This window comes from Urocitellus parryii, chromosome 4, assembly GCF_045843805.1.
Source record: "Urocitellus parryii isolate mUroPar1 chromosome 4, mUroPar1.hap1, whole genome shotgun sequence".
Lineage (NCBI taxonomy): Eukaryota > Metazoa > Chordata > Mammalia > Rodentia > Sciuridae > Urocitellus > Urocitellus parryii.
The window spans coordinates 67987882-68011007 of NC_135534.1; the positions used below are offsets into that span (position 1 = coordinate 67987882).

Sequence of the window (23126 nt, forward strand, 5' to 3'; positions counted from 1 at the left end):
TAGGAATTAAGATCATGCACAAAAAGTTTCCTAAAAATTCCTGGATGGATGCAGATGTTGAAGAAAGTATGATATTTTAGAAACTTGGGTGGGGGGGAAGTAGGATGGTATTTTTATGTAAAGCCCTGACCCAGTGTTTAAGAATATAATTGTATTTAGACCTTGTTATTGCTCCAGTACATAGGAATTATGTAAAGTGTTAAAGCAACTGTATATGTTTAAATGGTGCGTGTTGAAGATTAGGAAAAAAGATAGTGGTTATTTTTCCTAAATGAAATAACTTTCTTCTCTCCACCAAATTCTTTTCTGAAGTTAATGGCATTTGGGTGAAGGTTTTATTAAAAGCTACATTTTATAACACTGGCACACACACACACACACAAATAGTCTTAAGCTTGTTTGAATAGTTCTTTTTTTCCATTGGAAATGGAATTCATTGCCTTTTCTAGATAAATAGTATATTATCATTGGGGCTGACTCTATGCTTGAAAACCAGTTTATTTATAACCTGTTGTAAGTGCTATATTCTGTTTGCAGTTAGGAAATGCAGAATTTTAAGTGATCTCCTAGCTTGTAAGCAAACTGAGATGCACTATCCCTTTTCTATATAAAAATGAGTTAATGTGTCAATAAATCAACTCAGCAAGGTGGGTTTAATATTACCCTTTCCTATGTGTTTTATCTAATTCTTTTGGTTAATATGGTGATAAATGAAAGTCAAGGTAAATTTTAAATATTAAGATTTCTGATTTATTGAGCTTGAATTATGCCACCATGCTTATGTAAAAATGAAGGTGGCACCATGGTAAAACTTAATGAGAAGTAGTTTCTCAGTTGTAATAATTTTGATTTCTCTTTTTCTTTTTTTTATAGAGAGAGAGAGAGAAAGAGAGAGAGAGAATTTTTTTAATATTTATTTTTTAGTTTTTTCGGTGGACACAACATCTTTGTTTGTATGTGGTGCTGAGGACTGAACCCAGGCCGCACGCATGCCAGGCGAGCACGCTACCGCTTGAGCCACATCCCCAGCCCTGATTTCTCTTTCTTGTGATCTCTCCTTCCTTGTTGTCTTGAACCATAGCAAAAGGATTCTGCATCTCTCATTACTGTAGTGATGAGGTTACTGAAGTTATGTAAACACATCTCAGTCTCTGTTTCTTTGAGAGGTATCTGTTAAGTCCTGCTAGGTGATTGACAAGACTGAGTAGGGAGAATAAAGGTAAATGTGATTCATGTTTTGTACATAAATGCAGAATTTTATAACATGACTTAAAAAGGAATTTCTCCTTTAATTTTTCTTGCAGTTAATGTAATACTCTAAATCTCTAAGCTTCTGAAGTGTTAGAGGTAGAGATGGTCTAGTAAAGATGTAGTAGTAATGTATATCCATTTAGCATGTGTTTATTTTTCCAATGTACTCAAGGTGATTTATCTGTTTAGCTCAGTGATATTACAGCTAAACAACATTCATTAGCAAAAGGGGAAGCAGTCTACACCTAACAGAGGAATCAGAAATGTTTCTTATTTTTGTTGAGTTGAATGTTTGACTCTAACACTTTTCTACTTACAAAACATAAGTTCCTTAAAGATTCTTCATAATTGTATTATAGAAGAATTTAGTATATATAAGTACTTAATTTGACATCCAACTGTAGTAGCCATATGTTGATTTCCTTAAGAGCACCTGATGGAAACACTCAAATGAATTTGAGAAAAATTGGAAGAAATCAGATTATCGGGTTCTGTTAAATTGTTAATGTATCTTGCTTAAATTTTTGTTCGTTAATTTATATCCATACAATTATATAAAGCAAATTTGGAGGAAACAGCTGAAGTTATGCAATATTTTCAGTGATAATTACTTTTGGTTCTTGTGTTTTCTACTTAAAACATGATGTCTGTTATCCGGTATTATAGTCAGACCTTCTTTTCTAGATTGTCAGAATTGCTAAATGAGCTTTTTTAAAAAATGTTTTATACTGATTTTAGTCTTTCTTTATTATAAGGCTTCTTTCACAGAAGTTTGGTAATATTGAAGGCACTGGTATTGAACAGAATGATTTTTGGGGCACTTTATATCCCTTGACTTTGTTCTCCACATATCATGTTAAAATCCATCAATTTTGGCTTTTACTGAGTTGTTAAATAAAGTTATAATACAGCTGTGAAGGGCAAAAAAAAAAAAAAAAAAGAAAGAAAAGGAAAATCTGGGTGGCTTAAAACTGTAGAGAGCATGAAGTGATAAAAACTCTAGAAATTGGGGCTGGGGTTGTAGCTCAGGTACAGCGCTCGCCCGGCACATGCGAGGCCCTGGGTTGGATCCTCAGCACCATATAAAAATAAATAAATAAATACATAGATAAATAAAGGCCTCGTGTCCAAATACACCTAAAAAAATAAATATTAAAAAAAGAACTCTAGAAATTATTTTTCAAAATGACTCATCCCCAACAGTTCAAAGAAACAGGTTTTATCATGTAATTAGACTGTGCGATGTATGCGCCTTTTCTGTTTGTTTCTTTCTTCTTAATGTAGAGATAGAAGAGTGTTCGTGGACCAGAGAATCGCTCTACTAAAACCATTTTATCTTAAAACAAACTGCCCTTTTCTTACCTCAAAAGTCTTCTGGTATGATCATAATTTAGAAAGGAACATTCTATACCTAAATGTCCAAAATAACTTCAAACATTCAAAGTCACAAAACATTTTATGTTTGAAATCTAAACATAGAATCAGTGCCTATCAAATTACAGACTTCAATTTAAAAACCATAATAAGTGCTATGTAGTTGCTCACTGCTGACAAGACTACTGCCTTAGCACAGCATTTCCAATGGAACTCTCACAGTAATATATAGAAATGGATTCAGCACCCTAGGACAGGGACAAATTGCACTTAAAAGTTATTTTTACCTGATCATTAAGTTCAGATTTTTTAGTTTCTTTTCATGTATTTTAGAAGAAAATTCCTCCCAAACCAAAATACACAATTGACTACACCCAGTTCTAAAAAACCGAGTCAAAAAAAAAAAAAAAAAAAAAGAATTAGCCAGTAAACATGTAGAGATAATTTTTTCTTTTTCTTTTTTTTTTTTCTTTTTAGTGCTTGGAAGGGAACTCAGGGCCTCGCCCATGCTAGGCAAAGACTCAACTACTCAGCTAGATCCCTAGTACTTTTTTTAAGCTGTAAAACAGGGTCTCAATAAGCTGACCATGCTGGCCTCAAACTAGCAATCCTGCTTCAGTCTCCTAAGTAGCTGGCATTTCAGAAATGTTTTTGCTAAACTCATGCTTTTGCACAAGCATGGTCAGTGTCCTTTATTCCTGGCATGGGATAAAAAAAAAAAAAAAAACAGGACAGGGGATCAAGAGAGGTCTTAAACTTGGATTGGCATAATTATTTGGTTTAAAATTAATTCTGAATGAGATGCAAAAAGGAATTTTTTCTAAGTTTCAGTTATTTATTTGTTACTTAATTATCTATCTTACCTGTTTTAAGTGGCCTATTTTGAATTATCCATGCCTCTATACCTTTGTTAATCTGGATAAAAAGTCGACTTCTTATAAAACTGAACTCTGAAAATAAGGCTGCAAAATTTACTTCTTTGAATACATACTTTAGAAGCTATTTACTAAAAGTCAAATGTGACACTATTCCTCTTTGCCTGAAATCCTAAAGTAGCTTCCACAAAGCCTAAGGGTTATAATCATAAACCATGCTCATGAATATGGCTCTCTCCTGCTCCAGGTTTATTGAAGAACTGCTGGACTGGGTATACATGTATATGCTGTGTGTGTCTATGTGAAATACACACATACATATCCTGGTACACAGAATAATGGTTTTCAACCTTGCATCTAGCTATCTTGTTTATTCTAATTAGAACATTTCCCCATTCACCTGGCTGTTAATTATCATTTGTCACATTCTTCAGGAAGACTTTCCAGTATGTTAAAAACTTGGAATGCTAGGTGGGAAAGAACAAAAAAGGGGGATAAACAAGGAGGTGGGGTAATGGTGAGTGAAGAGATATATACAGATATCCAAGTGTTGGTTTAATTATAATTATTTATGGATAAACAAAATGTGTATATATACACAATGGAGTTTTATTCAACCACAAAGAAGATGAAATTATGTAATTTGCAGGAAAATGGATGGAATTTTGAAAACATTAGGTTAAGTTAAATAAGCCAAACTCAAAGTCAAGGGTCATGTGTTTTCTCTCATATGTGGAAGCTAGAGAGGACAAAGAAAGGTGGTGGTGGTGAAGATCATGAAAATTGAAGGGAGACCAGTAAAGGAAAGAGATGGCGGGTGGGAGGGGGGGGCAGGGGAAAATAATGGGTAATACTGACCAAATTATATTGCTATGTTGTATGAATGCATAAATATATATCAACAAATCCCACAATTATGTACAGCTACAACACACAAGTAAAAATATGAAAAAAAGAAATCTCAAAAAATTATATTTTATACATACATAACTTGTACATTATATATACAATTTTTACACACGTATTACAAAAAAATGTTTTCTTAAAGAAATGAGAAATTTGTTAGTGAAAAGTTGATTATAAATCAAAACTTTAAAAAAAAACAGATAAAATCTTAAAAGGATTTAATACTTCCTGAGTGTGACAACTGGGTTGTGATTGTCCTTGTTCTTCAGAAGTATATGTTAATGTATTTAAGATGAGGTGAAAAACATGCCTGTAATTCTCCAACAGCTCAAGAAAAAAAGATATATGGTAAAATGTTAACAAGTAATAAATCTTTTTTTTTAAATATTTTTTTTAGCTGTAGATGAACACAGTATCTTTATGTATTTATTTTTATGTGGTACTGAGGATTGAACCCAGTGTCTCATATATACAAGGCCAAGGCTCTACCACTGAGCCCCAGCCTCAGTAATGAATCTTTATAAGAAGTGTTAATAACACTTGCAGCTTTTCTTTAAGTCTGAAACTTTTCAAAATACAAAATCAAGTACCAGATATTCCCAAAAAAGAAATTCTAGAAAGAAGAACCAATGTATGGACATGCAATGAAGAAAAAAGATTGTATAAGGGTTTGAAATATATCTGTGCTCTAGCTTTTACTATTTAAAAGAAACTGTTGTCCCCAAGATTAAAGATCTTCTTGTCGATACCCAACAGACGCTTTTTTGATTTTATCTGTCTTTATTCTTCTTCCATGACTCACCTCTTCATGTAGTTGTATCCACAAGGTTCTATCTATAGTGTTCTCTTCTTTTTTTAAAAAATATTTTTTTAAATTGTAGATGGACACAATACCTTTATTATTTATTTATTTACTTTTATGTGATGCTGAGGATCGAACCCAGTGCCTCACACATTGGAGGCAAGCGTTCTGCCACTGAGCCACAACCCCAACTCCTATAGTGTTCTCTTCTTGAGTTATTCAACTCCCATCAGTATATGTTAATATTTATTGTAATGACTTCCAAATCTTTAATACCACTCCCCTAGGAGAGACACACTTATGTGTTTATTCCATACATGTCCAGACCAAACTCATGACCTGCCCTTCATCCCAAATTTGCTTTTGTTTCTAGCTATACTTCCTCAGTGACTAGGTAAAAAACCTAAACTTTGCCCAGCATCTAAATTTCCCTCTGAATCAAGGTTCTTTACAACTTTTATGCCAGGACTCTAGTAGGCAGAATTTTGGCTTCCAAGACATTTATTTCCTGGTGTCATGACTGTAAATATGTTTTAAATGGCAGAAAGGACTTTGGGAATGCAATTAAATTTACTAATCAATAGACAATAATATAGGGAGATTATCCTGTTATCTGGGTGGCCCAATATAATCACATGACCTTTTAAAAGCCGAGAATTTGGGGCTGCGCTTGTGGCTCAGCGGTAGAGTACTTTTCTCGCACACGCAAGACCCTGGGTTCGATTCTTGGCACCACATTAAAAAAAAAAATGAGAGTAATAAAGGTATTGTGTCCAAATACAACTAAAAATAAATATATAAAAAAAGCAGAGAATTCTATGGCTATAGAAGGAAGCAAAAGGGGTAATCAGAGTCTGCGAAGGACGACTCGTGTCACTGTCAGTTTGGAAGAAGGGGGTTACACGTCAAGTCAACATGGACTTCAAAAGCAATATTTAAGACACGTCTGTCTGTGAAATTCCAAGGTGCTACAGGTGTTCAAATAAAAGAAATTCCTTCCAGGACCCCAAAACGTAAGTCAGGTGCCTCTGGATCTAATCCCAGCGTGCGTGGGATTGAGGATGTTCCTCTTCCCATCCACACCTAGAGAAGAAAATCTATACTCCTTAACCAAACTTTCAAAATCCCCTACAATTTGCTCTGAGCTTACATATCCTATGCAGGGCAACATCCTCCTCACAAGTTCTTTCACAAAGACAAGCACACCGAAAGTCTAACTCAGAATTCGAAAACTCAAAACCTTAACCGTGACCATGAACTAATGACAACGCACGCTCCAGGTCTCCAGTAGACAGGCGGGTAGAAAAGCACAAACTGTGGGAAATTCCACCTGGAGAATGGAGAAAGAAAGGCTCCAGGGAAGGGCACCGTGGAATAATAGAGTCTTCCCCAGGACGCACAGCACGCGCTCTGCTCCCGGCAGCCCTGAGGTCGCATATCGCCCCGCTCCTCTGCACTGCCTGCGCCAGAGGCCATCGCTGGTGAAAAGGGACCCTACCTCTCCGCGATGTAAAGAGTGCCGATACCGAGGCCCTTTCCGTTCAGCACAGCCTCTGTATCTGGCTGCTGTTGCCGAAGCCCCTCATCCTGCCCCGGAGGCGGGAAACTCTTTAGGAAGCTCATTGTACCCGGGAGCATCGAAACAGGTTCTCAGAAAGCTAAGACACAGCAATACCCGCTCGCTGCAACACGCCCCGGAAGCGGTGGCAAGCAACCCGGAAGAACAACTTAGCCTGCACCAGAATTTGAGCGCCCTCGACCATAGAGATGAGACGCTCTAGGCAAAGCGCTCACAGTTCTTTGACGCCCGGATTTGTCACGTGACACTACTCCCCCCTCTCCCTTTCTAAGGTCCTACACTTGGAATAATTGAACTTTCTCTAGCACATCCTACTTCAAGGTCGTCACAGCAGCCCTGTGAGACGAAGTACAAGGAATATTATTATGCCTTTTTCTACAAAAGCGGAAACGGGCCTGAGACGTGAAGTCACCTGAGGATGCACAGGAAAATAGAGACCACAATCATCTAGAGGTCAGAAATCTAGCTGGGTTCTTTTCATCTGCTCCCGCCGCACCGAACCTGTTCACATGTCAGTTTTACACAGCCACGCAACAGACATCAGTCTAGGTCCTGACATCGCCCTAGCGCAGGAGCTACCTATTCCCACCTGTCAGGCGGGCACCAGCACAAAGAGGTAATTAACGCGGGGATTAGAGCTAGGCAGTAAGGAGATGGGGCTCTGAAGGGGAAAGAATCCCTCAGATCTGGAACTCTTGATTTGCTTTTTCGTTAGATCCTAACAGAAAAGTAATGAGAGCAGCGAAAAATAGTTGTAGTAGTGGCTGAAGTAACGGAGTGTTGTATGCCACACACTGCTAGGGACGTTACTTGTATTATTCTTAATTCTTTATGACAAATATATGAAGAAATTTTCTATTATCGACCCAGTTTTACAGATGAGACATAAGGGATTAAATTCAAGAGCAAAAGTGTGTCATGAGGGACCTGGTCCTGTAGGTTCCACTTTTCTTGCTTATCAAATTAGGATGATGATACCTATGCAGTAAGACTGTTGAGCCTGGAGGACCTGACGTGTAGGGTAGTTTTATTTGTATCTTCCCAAGAGTTTCGCGGAATGTAGATTTTTAAACTGGATTAGTTTGTTGGTAGCAAGACTCGGGGCGGGGCACACTACACAGAAAGAGAGGAGTCTTTCTTTGCCCTACTATAGGCAACACTGGCAGTAAGGATTCCACAGCTATCTTAGAATAGATCGTGGGGAAGATGGTTGTGAAGGTGAAGATCAGGATGCATGAAGAAGAGAGAAATGTTACATCTTTCTAAATTTCCAGTGTAAGAGTATGAGTGGATGCTGACTCAGTTCCCCAAGGTGACTTCAGGAGGAGAAAGAGGCTTTGAAAATAGTTTGTAAATCTAACTTGAGAAGTGACCAGATTGAGGTTGCACATAGGACATTTATTTGTGACTGGCTATTTGATTGAATAACCAATGCTATGCTCAGAAATGGAATTCCCTATATAATACAGGAAAAAATTGGCTGAAACAAGTATAATATTTTCATATTAATTTGACCTAGTTTTCACAGTGTCATTTAAAATAAGTCACTGCCCAAGTGCATCACTTGGATAAAATGCCTATTTTAACCAAGGTTATAACTGATAAAAACTTAAGAAAGGGATCTTAGCTATGACAAGGAGCTTTCTAATTTTTTTCCAGAGATCAATCCTAGGGCTATGAGCATGCTAGCCTAGTGCTCTACCACTGAGCTACATCCCAAGCCAGGAGAAAGAGCCCTTCCTGCACCCATTACAGTGCCAGGTTCAGAGGATGCTTTTATGAAAATACATTTAAAAGCCAACTGAAGCATATCACCAAGAATTGGAAGAGGCGAATTTGTACTTTCTGCCTTTTATGTAAATTCCTGTGAATAACTTAAGCAGTAGGCAGTTAACACATTATTCTTATATTTATGCAGAGTTTTGCTTTTTAAATGAAGGCTTTTCTTACCCATTATTTCCTTTGAACTTTATAGTAATTCTGTGGGGTAGGCAGGGTAGCTATAATTATGCACACTTTACATATAAAACTGAAGATCAGAAGATTCAAGTGATTTGCTGAAGAATATCCATGGGGCTGGAGTTGTGGCTCAGTGGTAGAGCTCTTGCTTAGCATGCAATATTCTCAGCACTACATACAAATAAATAAAATATTCATTGGCAACTAAAAATATTTTAAAATAATACTAGTTCCCAATACTAGTAATTAGATTCCTGCCTTTTTATTCCAAGTCCAGCATTTTCAGTGTAAACTTCCACCTCTTGAAATAGTTGACAGAGGTTCATTTTACTGTTTTTTTTTCTTTATTTTTTTTGTGGTGCTGGGGATCGAACCCAGGGCCTTGTGCATGCAAGGTAAACACTTTACCAACCGAGCTATATCCCTAACCCATAAAGATTTCAGACTTTTAGTAGTAAGAGTTATGTTGCCAGCTGGGTGCGGTGGTGGATGCCTATAATCCCAGTGGCTTGGAAGGCTGAGACAGAGGATGTGGCTTAGTGGTCAAAAGTGTCCATGAGTTTATCCCCTGGTACTCAAAAATGTATCCAATAAATCCATTCTTATTAGATCAAAATTATTATTAGAACGTTGACACAAGTTCTAGTGAGGTTCTGTCATTGTTAATCAAGTTCTTCAAGTTTTTGGCTCCAAATGGAAAAATATAAGCTATCTATAGTGTGTGAGATCATAGTGCAATTACTGGTATCCTGTTTGTAAGTAAAGATGTCAACAAGCAACAAAATAGACATTCAACAGAAAAACATGAAATAATTGCCAGAGGAAGGGAGGAATAGCCACCCTCCCCCCACATTGTAAGTTTCAGCTTTCTGTAACAGTTGTTCCTAATGATAGAGTTCAGTTATTATTGGCCAGAAGCCTACTGGTTTCTCTTAGGAATTTGTGACATTTCAATGAGACTTTCCAAATACAGTTTAATATTTCTAGTCTGTCAGTTTTAAAGACTGGAAGTCAAGCTAGAAACAATTTGGAGAGAGATTGAACCAATGATGGTATCAAACTTTTTTTTCCTTAATGGGGAGAGCTTTCTATAAAGAGGGTGAGTGTAAAAGGATGGAGATCCAAGACAGAGATAATTGAGATGTGAAAGACTCAAAGGAGGCAAGAGGAAAGCTATCAGATCAAGGAAGCAGGCAAAGGGGTTGCTACAAAAAGTGTCTCCTCCTTGGAGACTGGCTAGGTATGATGGGTGCTTGATACATGGGTACAGTGGCTCTGAAACAGGCAAGAGACATAATAAGGAAGTGATAGGTGGCCTATACTATGAACTAGTAGATTCCTAGTTAACTTTTCCTTTGGGATGTGACTGTGTGTGCTTAACTAATGTTTCATGTACCAGCTCACATCCTTTTAAGAGTGTCCTTTCTCTTTGATTTTCATTTAGACTTATATGACCTGAAAAGAGTTCATGTAGTCATTGAAGAATCAAAGTGACAAAAACATTCATCTCTTCAGAAGGGTGCCAACATTTCATTAAGATATTCTCATTATTTATTATAATTCCACCTCTACTAAATGATCACCAATTCTTAGTTTTTAAAAGAACTCTTGTTTATTATTTGTTCTCATAATCAAGAGCTGTGGGGTGGCAGCTATGTTCTAGGCCCCATTCTCAGCTCAAAAGACTCCTTTGACCTCTTTTATTTTGTTGTTGTTGTTGGACACAATACCTTTATTTTATTTATTTATTTTTATGTGGTGCTGACGATGCAACCCAGTGCCCTGCAGGCGCTAGACAAGCGCTCTACCACTGAGCCACAACCCCAGCCTGCTTTGAACTCTCTTGAGGCTGCCATGGCACTGTCACCTTTGGCTTCCAACATGATGTTACTTCTGCTTGACATTTTTTTAAGTGAAAATTTCACATAAATCATTGAGAAGCATTACAACTGGCCATACTCTTGTCAGTGTATATCAGCTTTCACTCCATTAAGTGAAATTCTGATTCAAAAGCTCTTTACTTAAATCATTGATCAATATTTTCAATCAAAATTGGAAATAGTGGTGACATCTGCTAGTTTGTTGGTAAACAAATGACTTCAGTTTTTTTGAGGGGAGGTACTGGGGATTGAACTAGGGGCACTGTACCACTATACCAATAGGTCATATCCCCAGCCCTATTTTGTATTTTGTTTAGAGACATGGTCTCACTGAGTTGCTTTGTGCTTCGCTTTTGCTGAGGCTGGTTTTGAACTCACAACCCTCCTGCCTCAGCCTCCTGAGGTGCTGGGATTACAGGTGTGCACCATTTCTCTACAAACCACCTCAATTTGAATTTTGCATTCCAAAAGTAAGAGAAAACTATCAGATCAAAATTTACAGATGAAAATCATTCTCAAGGTTGGAAGGCCCATTAAAGTCATCTGGTCTGATTCATTTTTGAAAATATCAATCTATAATATTCCTGCCAAATAGCAGGTGAGTCAGCCTATACTTAAAACATCCCGTTCCCACGAATTTACTCCCAAAGTTGTTTAATAAAAGAACTAAATTACCTCCTGCCCCACAAATGAACTGAAAATGTTTGCCCAGCTGTTGTGCTCTGGTCTAGTTCCTTGCTCTTAAGGCAGAACAAGTCCATGGCCTCTTTAATGTATCAGTTCATCAGAGGCCAAGATAGAAACCAGTAGTTTTCTAGTATCTGTATTTACCTGGATGAAAAATAGTTTTAAAAATTATTTTGGGGAAACTGATGAACTTGTAAATCTACTTTCTAGATAATGAAAGAATAATCTATTACCGGCTGACAAAAATATTTTAACCTTCATGATGCTATTACAGAAAATTCTTAGCTTTCCACATGCCACAAAATAGACTGTTTGTAAACACAACATGCTAAGTACATCATATTATTTAAATTTTTTATTATGACAATTGACATATATTAAGTGAAAGAAATGACAGAAGTATTATAATAATAAAACATTATGAAAGAAAAAAATTACACAATTAGGCCAGTAGCTATGAAATGGCTTTAGGCCTGGCTTATAACACTAAGAGTTCTGATCAGACTGTAGTGAGACATGAACATTTCATTAACAAAAATATTGGCATCAGCCACAACATTTTGGTTGTCACAAGGAATATTGTATTTGAACAACTATGCACTGCAATTCTAACACACTAGGTGTTCATACACTGCAGTTAACTTCTGAAGCATTAAGCTATCAGGATTCCCATACTTTTTATGCACAGAATTTACTTTGTGTTATCAGAATCACGTTTCCAGTTTTCAGATCTCTTCCCCCCTCCCTCACACATGCAGTACATTATTATGTGACAAAGCACTTCATCTTCTATTTGACTAACATCACGGTTCTAATTACCTCAAGAGTTAGATTTATGCTAATCTTGGAGCTTCTGCTTTAGCTCTCATCTAGAAACAAAATATTCTGAGAACCTATTCCAGAAATAAGTTTTTTATGCATAGGAAAATAAAGCATTTCATATTTAAGCATGTCTGAAAATCCAAGAGGCATTCTGACCAAACACTTCCTGAATCCCACTTCCTACTTTAAAATCAAAGTGAAATTCTAAAATAGACAATTTATAAATTCTTATCTGGAATTGTATTCCTCACATGGAAATTCATGGTCCCCAGTGTTCTGAATGGATAAGGATAGCAAAGAAACTGACTTCCGACATTAGCTGACAATAGATGAAGGTAGCTTAAAAATTAGGACACATTTAGATTATTTTAATTCTTTACAAGAATGCAGTTGTGCTACAAAGATGAGTAATTATAATGGTAAAATTATATGGCAGAAAGTACTGGCATTTTAAAAAGGTGTCAGTAAAACATGGTAAAATGTGCCATGTAAAAAGACTGTGCTAAAAGCAGCAGTTCTACAAGATTTCAAAAATACTTACCAATAAAGGAGAGAATTGAAATTTGAATCTTAATTTCCCCTCCTGCCATGATTCAGCAAATATTTCTGTGAAATTAAGTCTATTGAATACCAAATTGAGCAATTCTAGTTTTTCCCTTCTTTACAGAGAAAAGAAATCAAGCCTTACCCCTCCACCCCCATCTGAGAGCAAAATATCCCCCTTTCAAAGTGTACATAAAACCTCATGGCAGTTTTGGGCAAGCTATTATTCAGATACAATGATCAAGAAGCTACTTTTGATAAAAGAACAAAACACTAGACCGACATTGAGAATACCCTAGTAGGCATCACAGAAATCATGCACTGAAACAATATGCTGTTAACTGCCAAATTTGGGCTGTTTATACCTGTTCTGATCCTGAAAATCCATTTACACTAATATTAACTAGATCTTTGTGTATATGTATGTGTCTACATGTATGTATGGGTATAATTTTCATGCAACGATCTTACAGCTTTGGAGAGAGTGGTTTTAATTTAATTTCAAGGTTTGTCCATAATAGCAGTATTGACATGCATCAACTCTGCTAATGGGCAGTAGAATGAAAAAGACCATGGCACAAATTTTTAAACAATTTGAGGTTTAATTACATAATGCACCTGTAGATGTTCTAGCATAAACACAATTTTAAAAATCTACATCCTATTTCAGGGTATTTTCCCACCTCCCATCCCTTAAAAGCTGTACAGTTATAAAAAAAAATGTGACTCTCAAGCAAAATAAACTTTTTTGTTTGTTTGTTTTTTGCAACATACAAAATAAGTTAAACGATTCAGAAGGTCTTGAGCCATTAAGTTCCCCAATGACTGTGTTCTGGTTGTCCATAAACATGACATGCAGGTTCCTGGTATCTGACCAGAACTCAATAAATACAGATCAAACAAAACTCCAAAACACTTAAATTAGATTCCTTTAGAAGCTGATGAAAGTCAAGAAAATAAAAAGTCAGGATTAACAATTCCATTCTTAACTTACATCATCCAGTGGCAAAAAGGCGGCAGGTTATTCAGTCCTTAGCATTTTCTCTAGCTTGTACCAGTTTGGCAAAAAATACAAATGTAGTTCCTTTTAAAAATGTTTCATTCCAAATGTCTAAGGTGTTTAATAAATTCTTACTCATTTAATAATTTGTTGTACCCTCTCTCATATAACTTATGTAAAGGATAGACTCATCTTAAAAGTTATTATAATAAAAATAGCATTTTCAATAATTGAAACCACTATACTGTGCCAGAATTGGGTTTACAGTATTTCCCAGAGCAAAGTGGTATAAATATGAAATAAAATAAACAAACAAACAAAAAAACCCAAGAGCTTACATGACCAAGATGAGGAAAAAAGTTCACTCTTTTAGGGGATCCTATTTTAATCAACTTCTGAGAGGGTTTGTATGTATGAAATAAATGTTGGGTTTACAATCTAAAGTAGCTATATATGAAGCCTTCTACATTTTGGCTTATGACTTACTTGGAAATGACTCTATCTTCAATATGTTACACAGTTACTTAGCAATTCTTGGCACTTAAAATGTTAAATAATTTTAAGTTGAAGTGAAATATTTTGAAAACAAATCATTTAAGTGAACACAAAACAACCCACTTTAAATACATTATAACAAAAGACTTTATCTTTTATAGAATTGGTATAGAAACAACTAAAAAAGAAAAAAAAATTCAGCAGTTAGCTTGCCACTTCCAAGGTAGGTTTACAGGTACACACTGAGAATAGGAATGGATTTTTTTCAAAGAGAGTTTAATAATGGATTATATTAAGCAGATGAGGACTAGGTAGGTTACAGCAGATATGCAGTGTTGGCATTCTCTGCTTCTTGGGGACCCAGGAATATATTTTGAGACTGTCAAACCAATAAGAGAAACTATCTTTCTCTAGACTATCTGTAATTAAATGATGTTCATAATTTGATATCAGTTGCAATGCCATTATTTGCCTTATTTCTCTTTGTAAGTCAATGATGGATACATTAATACTTACCCAAAGCGTTTGTGTGTATATAGAACATGTATGTATGTGATGTATACATACACATTCCATTTGAAAAAATATCTGGGTCTGAATACTGTTTTCTAAACCTGTAAAACAACATCTTGAATTATGGTCTTGCTCCACTGTGTTGTAAAGAATGGAGTTCACAGTTTTTTCTGAGCATTGAACTTAGAGATTCATTAGATTCTTTACATTTATATGGTAGAACAAAATAGTTCTACCACAGAGGTGAATGGTCAGCATCCCTTATGACCACAAATAGAAGCTATCCAAGCATTCTTCGTGACAAAGGAAATTCCATCAGCCCCATTTAAAAATAACATACAATTCTTATCATTTTGACTCTCAATTTAAACAAGTAAACGTCCACATTTTTCTTAATGTATATTATAGAATGGGCAGGGCACCGTGGCGCATGCCTGTAATCCCAGCGGCTTGGGAGGCTGAGGCAGGAGGATCAAGAGTTCAAAGCCAGCCTCAGCAAAAGCAAAGCACGAAGCAATTCAATGAGATCCTGTCTCTAAATAAAATACAAAATAGCCTGGGAATGTGGCTCAGTGTTTGAGTGCCTCTTGAGTTCAATTCCTGGTACCCCCCCCCCCAAAAAAATGTATATGATAAAATGGGCTATCCTCCAAACGGTGAAATCTGGATATGTGTAATAGTCTTTAAAATTAATGTGTTTAAAAAATGTTTTTTTCAACAACTTCATTACCATTTCAACTTTTTGGTTTTGTGGCAGATCACTTTTTTAAAAGGAGATTACCAATAACTTGAATTTGTTCTCAATGAAACTCCTCTGAATCTGCAACCTTGAGCAAATGAAAATGGGTATCAAGGAAATCCAGCCTTATCTTGTATTCTCTTTAAAATATCTGCCATCATTTTCCAGTAATGTGCCAACAATGGACATTGTTTTTATACCAAACACTATTTTATCAGCATAAATGTTGCAAAACCAGACTTTGTCCTCTTCATACAGTATTCAACTCAAAGCTTCTACACTATGAAAAATTGCAGAAATTGTAGTAAACCTTCTGAATACGAAACTAGTCTTAATACATTTGCCATAGACCAGAGTTTGATAATGGGAGCCCAAGTTGTATTTCAAAAAAATTGGGGGCTTAAATTATTAAAGGGCTTATGATACAGCAGCTATTGTGAATCTAATCCATGGATAGCTCTTTAAGAATGATCCTAGATAGTCTATACTATAAAAATTACTGCTTTCCTTTATTTTCTCCAGTTGCAAATGACTATATTGTGTTTTTTACAAAACACTTTTTCCTAGAATTTTTAAGAACCTTCTTCAGAATATCTTTATTGTAAGTATTTCTGAGGGGCTGAATCTAAACATGAAGCAAGACTGGGAACTTACAGCTTAGTGGTGGAGCACAAATGTCTACCATGCTTGAGGCCCTGGGTTTAATCCTCAGTACTAAAAAAACAAAAAAACAAAACCCAAAGCCAAGCAGCAGAACTGTTCAAAATTTAATCATCTATAATCAGTCTGCAGAGTAATAATTTGTGTTTATTAGCTGCCTGGATTATATTCTTGGTAGATGAGCTATAATTAATCAAAATATAAGATTAGAAGGGAGACACTCAGTATCAAGTTGACACACAGTTATTCAAGTTTGATAAATATCAGGCAGCACAAGTGGTTTCATAACCTATGTCAGTGGGACATTTGCTAAGTGGAATACTCAGTCTTTAGTATAAAAATTACCTTGGGCTTTATATAATGAAAGGGTAAAAAAAACTCCTTATTTCACAATAGACATCCTGTTAAATTATCTACCCATTAATACGACTGATCAGCTGTGCGTAACTGAGGAATAGGACTAATAGGTAGAAGGAGGAGCTGTTGTGTCCAGAGGTAGAGATAGGGCACAAGGGAGAGTTTCTATATCATAGTGGCTTTACCTGGCTGCAGGACTAAAACAGTAGGTGACTGAGTGGCAGAAAAGGCCACCTATATATATGTCAAGCCACTTACCTTGCACCACTAGTAGGAATCTTCCTGCCTGCCTATTTTAGAAAGTTAAAAAGATTAAACTTGTTAGCTAACTTTCAAATAAATAAAGCAAACATAGCTAGGAAAGAAGGTTTTGCAAGTGAGTGTGGCTCCATTCTAGCCCTGCTTTACTGCCTGGGAATGTAAGCCCTTCCCTCCCTTCCAGTGGAACAAGTGTCTCAAAATAAAATCACAATTTACTTGGAACCACATGCTATTGTTGCATCCTATTTTTAGGCTGCTTTCATTATTTTATTTTTTATATGGTTACATATACATTACTAGAATCAAGGCAAAAATATTAATGGGCAGCTACTACAGAACTAAGGTGAAACAAAAACTCAACTGAAAAGCAACAGCTATAAACTTTCAAGGCCAAAAGATAAGATTTAAGGGTAACACCTGTTGTGGGAGGAAAAGTAGAAGTACAAAGTTTCTAGAGAGGTATTTGTAATGCAAGTCTATGCCAGCTTTTAGTAATTAAAAAAAAAAAAAAAAAAAAAGAAGAAGTGCTTTACTATACACTGACTAGCACATATAGTGCATAACTTGGAAAGAAAACTGAAGTTCCGTGGGCCAGCAGCAGATATGATGTGTCCATTGCCGGCAACAGACACAACACTGGAACAGAAAAACCCAAATCCCAGGGCAAAAGTACTCACAGAAGTACTGATTGAAGGTTTCAGAATGTGATAGCAAAGTTTAATCACAAATGCTACATTCTGTACAATGTTAGGGCTCTGCCTGAAAATTTACAGCTGTAACAGAGACTAAGATAAAATTCATATTTTAGTGTCAATTATGTTATTTAGTTAAACACTGCCTTTTCTTGAAACAAAGGGCTTGTCTTTCTTTAGAAAGTGTTGAGATGTTTAAAATGGATATCATGCCTATTAGGTATATCGGCGGTTCTCAATCAACTTTATGTTGGCCGTGTGACTATTAATGAATTTTAATAGAAGTCTAATGGCCAAAGGCCAAAACTACATTCAAACCTGCTAATATATCCAGGCAGATAGGAAATCCAACACACACACAGGTAGATGCACATACATACACACACACATACACACACTCACACATACACACACCAAAACTCAAAAACCTCCCAAAGGAACTGCTTTGTTTGTAGACTTCAATTTGAAGTAGATACTAAGGGCAAGAATAGACCAGTTAAAATTCACCTGAAAATCCTTTCCCACTCTTCAAATGTGCTAAAATACCATTGTCAGCTTAGCATCTCTTCACATGTGTTACATATACATATATTTTTTTCAAAATGATGTTTCAGATATTTAAAACATCAAGTGGCCAGAGGGCAGGAGTTATACTATTGGCAAAGTCCAGCTGGGTCTTAGGAAAGACCACATTTATTTTACTAAATCTCCTTGAGACAGAGGCCACCTTGTTACCAATGGATAAAGCTATTTTTTAAAAAATCTGTTGCTAGCACAATCTGGTTGTCAAAGCTTCATTATACATTTTACTGTGCAAATGCTTTTCAGATGAGTTTTCTTTTTTAAATAAGAAACTCCGCTTTAACAGAAACTTAGGGTAATTTTTTTTTTTTTAAATGATGTTACTTTCACGGTCTCTTCTTTATTTAAAGTGTGGTAACTCCAATAGTAAACAAGTTGATTTTACGAAGGCTATTACTAAATGATTCATGTATGACATTATCTATATTTCTCAAACTGCAACAGTACAGAGTTGAACTTTTAAAAGGTCTGTTAATCATCATCTATGCCATGTATGTTTAAATATAATATATATTTAATATGAAAAGCTAAAGCACAAGTGCTTTCTCCCACCCCTAAATTCTGTTTTGGGCCCTTATAGATTTGGAATGCATTCTTATCCACCCTTTTCACAAAGTTAGGAGAGCTCAGGAAATATAAAGGCAAAAATATACAAATCTTTGTTGTTATTATAAGATTTTTTCCATGAATGAAATTACCAAGGACCATGAACTTGGAAAAAGAAAATAAAAAGAAATTTACAGCAATTATTTATCTTCAAAGTTCAAATCTGGTCACTTCACAGAAAGACTTCAGGGTATGATGAAATTGTTTTCTTCTAAAAAGTCAATCTGTAGTGGAGTTTTCTAGGAAAAATTAAACAGCTTTTAATAACTGGCCCGCTGGTGTGAGAGCTACCGTGGAATAAATTAGCACAAAAATGGAAAAAAAAAAAGTCTTATAACTGTTCACTGTTACAGACATAATCAACAAGGTCAGTCACTCTCAAAAGCTCATCTTCTTCCTCCTCTGGTGCCCCTGCCTCTTGCCCACCACTCGTCCCATTGGGGGCTAGGCTTGCACTGGCTGTGCTGCTGTCCTTGGGGGTCTGAGGTTTCTCAGCTGGCTTGCCAATCAAGTTCTCAATGGCTTTGCCAGGACTCTGTCCATTGGTGGAAGGTAAGTCCACTAAACTATAGTCCAATGGGCTCCCCACTTTGCCTACATTTTCAAAGTCCTCTTCCTCATCGCTTTCTATCCGGTAGGGCTTCTTGGTGCTCTCCTGCTCTGAGGGCAGAACCCTGGGCTGACCATCATGGGCACGCTGATCTGAATCTCCATGAGTGTTGTCACAGCTCTCCTCGTCTGTCTCAATCCGATGTAGTCGTTTTCGGGATGGTTTGCCTTCCTCTTCCTCCTCCTCATCTGCTTCTGAATACTCATCTGTGCTTCGGCCCCGCTTTCGAACTGACCGCTTTGATTCTTTAGCTAGCTCATCATCTTCCGAGTTCTTGGACATATAGCTCTCTAGAATAAATAGCACATTCAAGCTATTGGCATAGTTTAACCATAAACAGATTTAAGTACTTCTTTCCTCCCTGTGTCCTGATTTCAGACTTGCTCATATATAAATATTTCCCTTCAACAAATGGCCTGATTTTTCTCTCAGTCCTATAACAATGCCCAAAGAGATTCGTAATGAACTTTATGGACAAATTTTTAGGAAAGAACAGATTTCCTGGGGAAGAAATCTAATAATCCTTGAATCTAACCTATCCTATGAAGATGACAACAAACTAGGAAACCCCTTTCTACTAGTCCTAAAATTAGGGGATCATATAAATATACTGATAAGGAAAGATTAAAATTGGGTCCCCAACTCTATATCTGCAATACTGTGTCAGCTCTCATGCTATTAAGTTCCCTTGGTAATCTCTAAATCTCTTCTTTGCCTATAATTATATCATAAGTAATCTCACCTAGTTTCATGGCTTTGCATATACCATTTATATGTTGATAACTCTTAGGCAGTCACTAAATTCCAGACTCATGTATCAAATGCATCCAACATCTATCCTTGGATATCTAAACAAGGCGTCTCAAACCTGATGTGCACAAAATTTGAGTTCCTAAACTTCTTGTTCTGTGGTCTCATAGTTTTTGGTAATTCTGTTCTTTAAATTGCTTAGTCATGCTTAATCTCTCTCTCTCTCTCTCTCTTATCCTCCCATTGGTAAATTCTTTGGATCTACTTTCAAACATAGTCATAACATTATAACTTTTCACCCCTTTACTGCTATTGTCTTAGTCCTACCCATCATCATATTTCACTTGCATTGTTTCAACTATCTCCTAACTGGTTTCCTAACTTTTGCCCTTCCTTCTTCAATTTTTCATTACACAGCTACCATAGTAAATTAAAACCTAAGCCAGAACATATTATTCCTTTGCTTGGAATCCTCCAATTGCCTCTCATCTCAAATAAAAGCCAGTCTGTACAGTGTGGAGTACTCCATGCTAACCAACATGGTAGAAAATAATCACAAGTAGTTACATTAAATTTAAATTAATTAAAATTAAGTAAAAATTCAGGTCCAAGGTCACACTAGCCACATTTCAAGTGCTCAATAGCCACATGGGACTAGTATTGTACGTACTTTGGTTTGAAACTATTCTGCTGTTTGGGACACAGGAAGATATTTTAGAATGAAGTACATGAATAATGGGCAGAATAAATTACAAAGCATATCACAGTTTTCTGCAACTATACTAGTTTTGATGAAGAATTTAATCATTACAATGGAATTCTTAAAAATTAGCATCTTAGTGTCATTTACTTAAACTATAATTGGTGACCAGGAACAAAATATGTAATTTATCTTAAAACTACTACTGATTATATAAGTTCATATAACCACAATCCTGAGTTCACTTTATAATGTGTATTTCTGCCTTGTCCATACTTATGTAAGTAGGAGATCTATTTCTTACCTTCACTCTCTGAGCTGGAAAGTCTACGCTTGTGAACACGCCTTATTTCTTTGCCACGTCTTAAACTCTTTTGGGAACCATCACTTTCTGAATCTTCTTTGTAGTTAATTTGTCTTTTCTGGTTCCTCCTTGACCGCCTTCGCCGAGTTTCTACAAAATCATCACTAAAATCATCGCTAAAGTCACTTTCTATTAAAAAAAAAGGAACAAAAACGAAGTCATGTATAAAACTGAAATCTATTAAATAGAAATATAACTAGATTAGGCTATAAAAATTAAAGATACTAAACAGAGTTTAGTTATAAAAATTCTTAGGTTAAAAACTTTCATAAGTCTTATTTTCTTTTTAATAAAATGAGTCACTCCGGGAGAGGTTTTTAATGGCAAGTCTTAAAAACATATCTTATTCTCAAGAAAATATTTAAAGGAAGAGAAAATGGGCACAGTGGCATACACATGTAATTCAAGGGACTCAGGAGGCTGAGACAAGAAGACTGCTATCAAAGCCAGCATCAGCAACTTAGTAAGGGCCCTAAGCAACTTAGTGAGACCCTGCCTCCAAATACAAAATAAAAAGGACTTTGGATGTGGCTCAATGGTTAAGCAGCCCTGGGTTCAGTCCGAGTACCACCGCCACCCCCCAAAAAGAACGCACATACACAGCACATGCCTGTTACCCCAGGGACATGGGAGGCTAAGGCAGGAGGATTAAAAGTTCAAGGCCAACCTTGGCAACTTAGTGACATTCTATCTCAAAATAAAAAAAATAAAAAGGACTAGAGTGTGGCTCAGTTGTGGAGAGGACCTAGGTTTAATCCCCAGTACTACAAGGGTGGGGGGGACAACGAAAAAGAAAGGGCTGGGACGTAGCTCAGTGATATAGGGCTTCTCTAGCATGTGCCCTCAGTCTGATCCCCAGCAATGCAAAAAGAAAAGAAATGTATTCAATGTATTTTTTTATATTCCTTATTTTATTCAACCTAGAACAACCTGGTCGAGTACACAAGCTGCCACAACTGCTTTATGTGGTGAACAGTCTACAGAATATTCTTCCTGATAATCTGCAGTTCCTGTCTTTGGCTACCCTCATAATAATATAACCCCCTAATCAAAGAAACCTCATAAGTCTATTCCAAAGAATTATACAATTGGAGTTATATTTTTAAATTTTCTCCATGTGGAATGAAATCCTGGTAAATACAGTACATAGGGCTGTTTATACTCTCAAATTGCCAATACAATTGTTCTTGTCATTTCTGATCAATAAAGCAGAGTGAGTATATGGCTTTCTGTCAGAGGTGCTTTCAGTAGTGCTTACAAATTCTACTGAATTATTACATTCAATCCTACTGTTCTCTAATGGATTGCCAACATTTCAAAATAGCTACCCAATAGTTAGAAGTGATTTTCACTGGCCAAATCTGGGAAAACTGAACTTAAATACTGATAATAATGTACTAAATCTACTCATTAAAATAAGAATCTAAAAATACACACTGATATAAATAAGGAAATATATAAACAAGGGAAAGTTCTTCCTCATGGAACAATGACTAATAGATATAAAAGGAATAACAGTGCTGGAGAATCCTCAAAGGACTAAGACTAGCAGGTGAAACATTTGACAAGGAAGTATATTTACACAGCATCAAAGTATCTTGCTATTAATTACTTATTAATTTTAAGGAAAAATAACATACAGAAACATGGGAGGCTAATACTTTGTGAGTTCCTGCCAAAAATGCATAAATCTGATCACAAGGAAACAAGAAAAACCAAACTGGGGGACATCTTATAAAATTACTAGTAGATATTCTTTTTAAATATCATGGTCAGAAAAGACAGATTTTGATGGATACTCCTGATTAAAGGAAACTAAAAAGACATGAATAAATGGAACGTAAAGTCCAAGATCAAATTCTGGACTACAAAAAATCTATATACATAGAACAATATGGGATGCTAGATTAAGATTTGAATTAGTAACGTTAAAACTTCTAATTCTGATAACTGTGGGTATGTAAGAAAATGTCCTTGTTTTTCAGAAATAATCACTGATGAAGCATAATTTTGCCACTTAGGAGGTTTAGAAAAGATAAATAAATAAAACAAAATCTACAAAGGATGGCCAGACCAAGGAACCAATATTCATGTCTGTGATACATCCCCTATAAGATGA

At 36.1% G+C, this 23126-nt stretch overlaps 2 protein-coding genes across 4 annotated transcripts in view; both read right to left on the bottom strand.

Annotated features, from left to right (window-relative positions):
• Positions 1–6910, bottom strand: part of Clns1a (chloride nucleotide-sensitive channel 1A) — a 54308-nt gene extending 47398 nt beyond the window's left edge. For all 3 annotated transcript variants that reach the window (XM_026387288.2, XM_026387289.2, XM_026387287.2), the window contains exon 1: positions 6707–6910. In XM_026387288.2, the coding sequence (XP_026243073.1) occupies positions 6707–6846 (140 nt within the window). In that variant the 5' untranslated portion in view covers positions 6847–6910. The remainder of the gene's footprint in view (positions 1–6706) is intronic.
• A 4805-nt stretch (positions 6911–11715) lies between these two features.
• Rsf1 (remodeling and spacing factor 1) overlaps positions 11716–23126 on the bottom strand; it is a 156659-nt gene continuing 145248 nt past the window's right edge. The window contains exons 15-16 of the mRNA XM_026387266.2: positions 20948–21136; positions 11716–19483 (exon numbers count right to left, since the gene is read on the bottom strand). Of these exons, the coding sequence (XP_026243051.2) occupies positions 18915–19483; positions 20948–21136 (758 nt within the window). The 3' untranslated portion in view covers positions 11716–18914. The remainder of the gene's footprint in view (positions 19484–20947; positions 21137–23126) is intronic.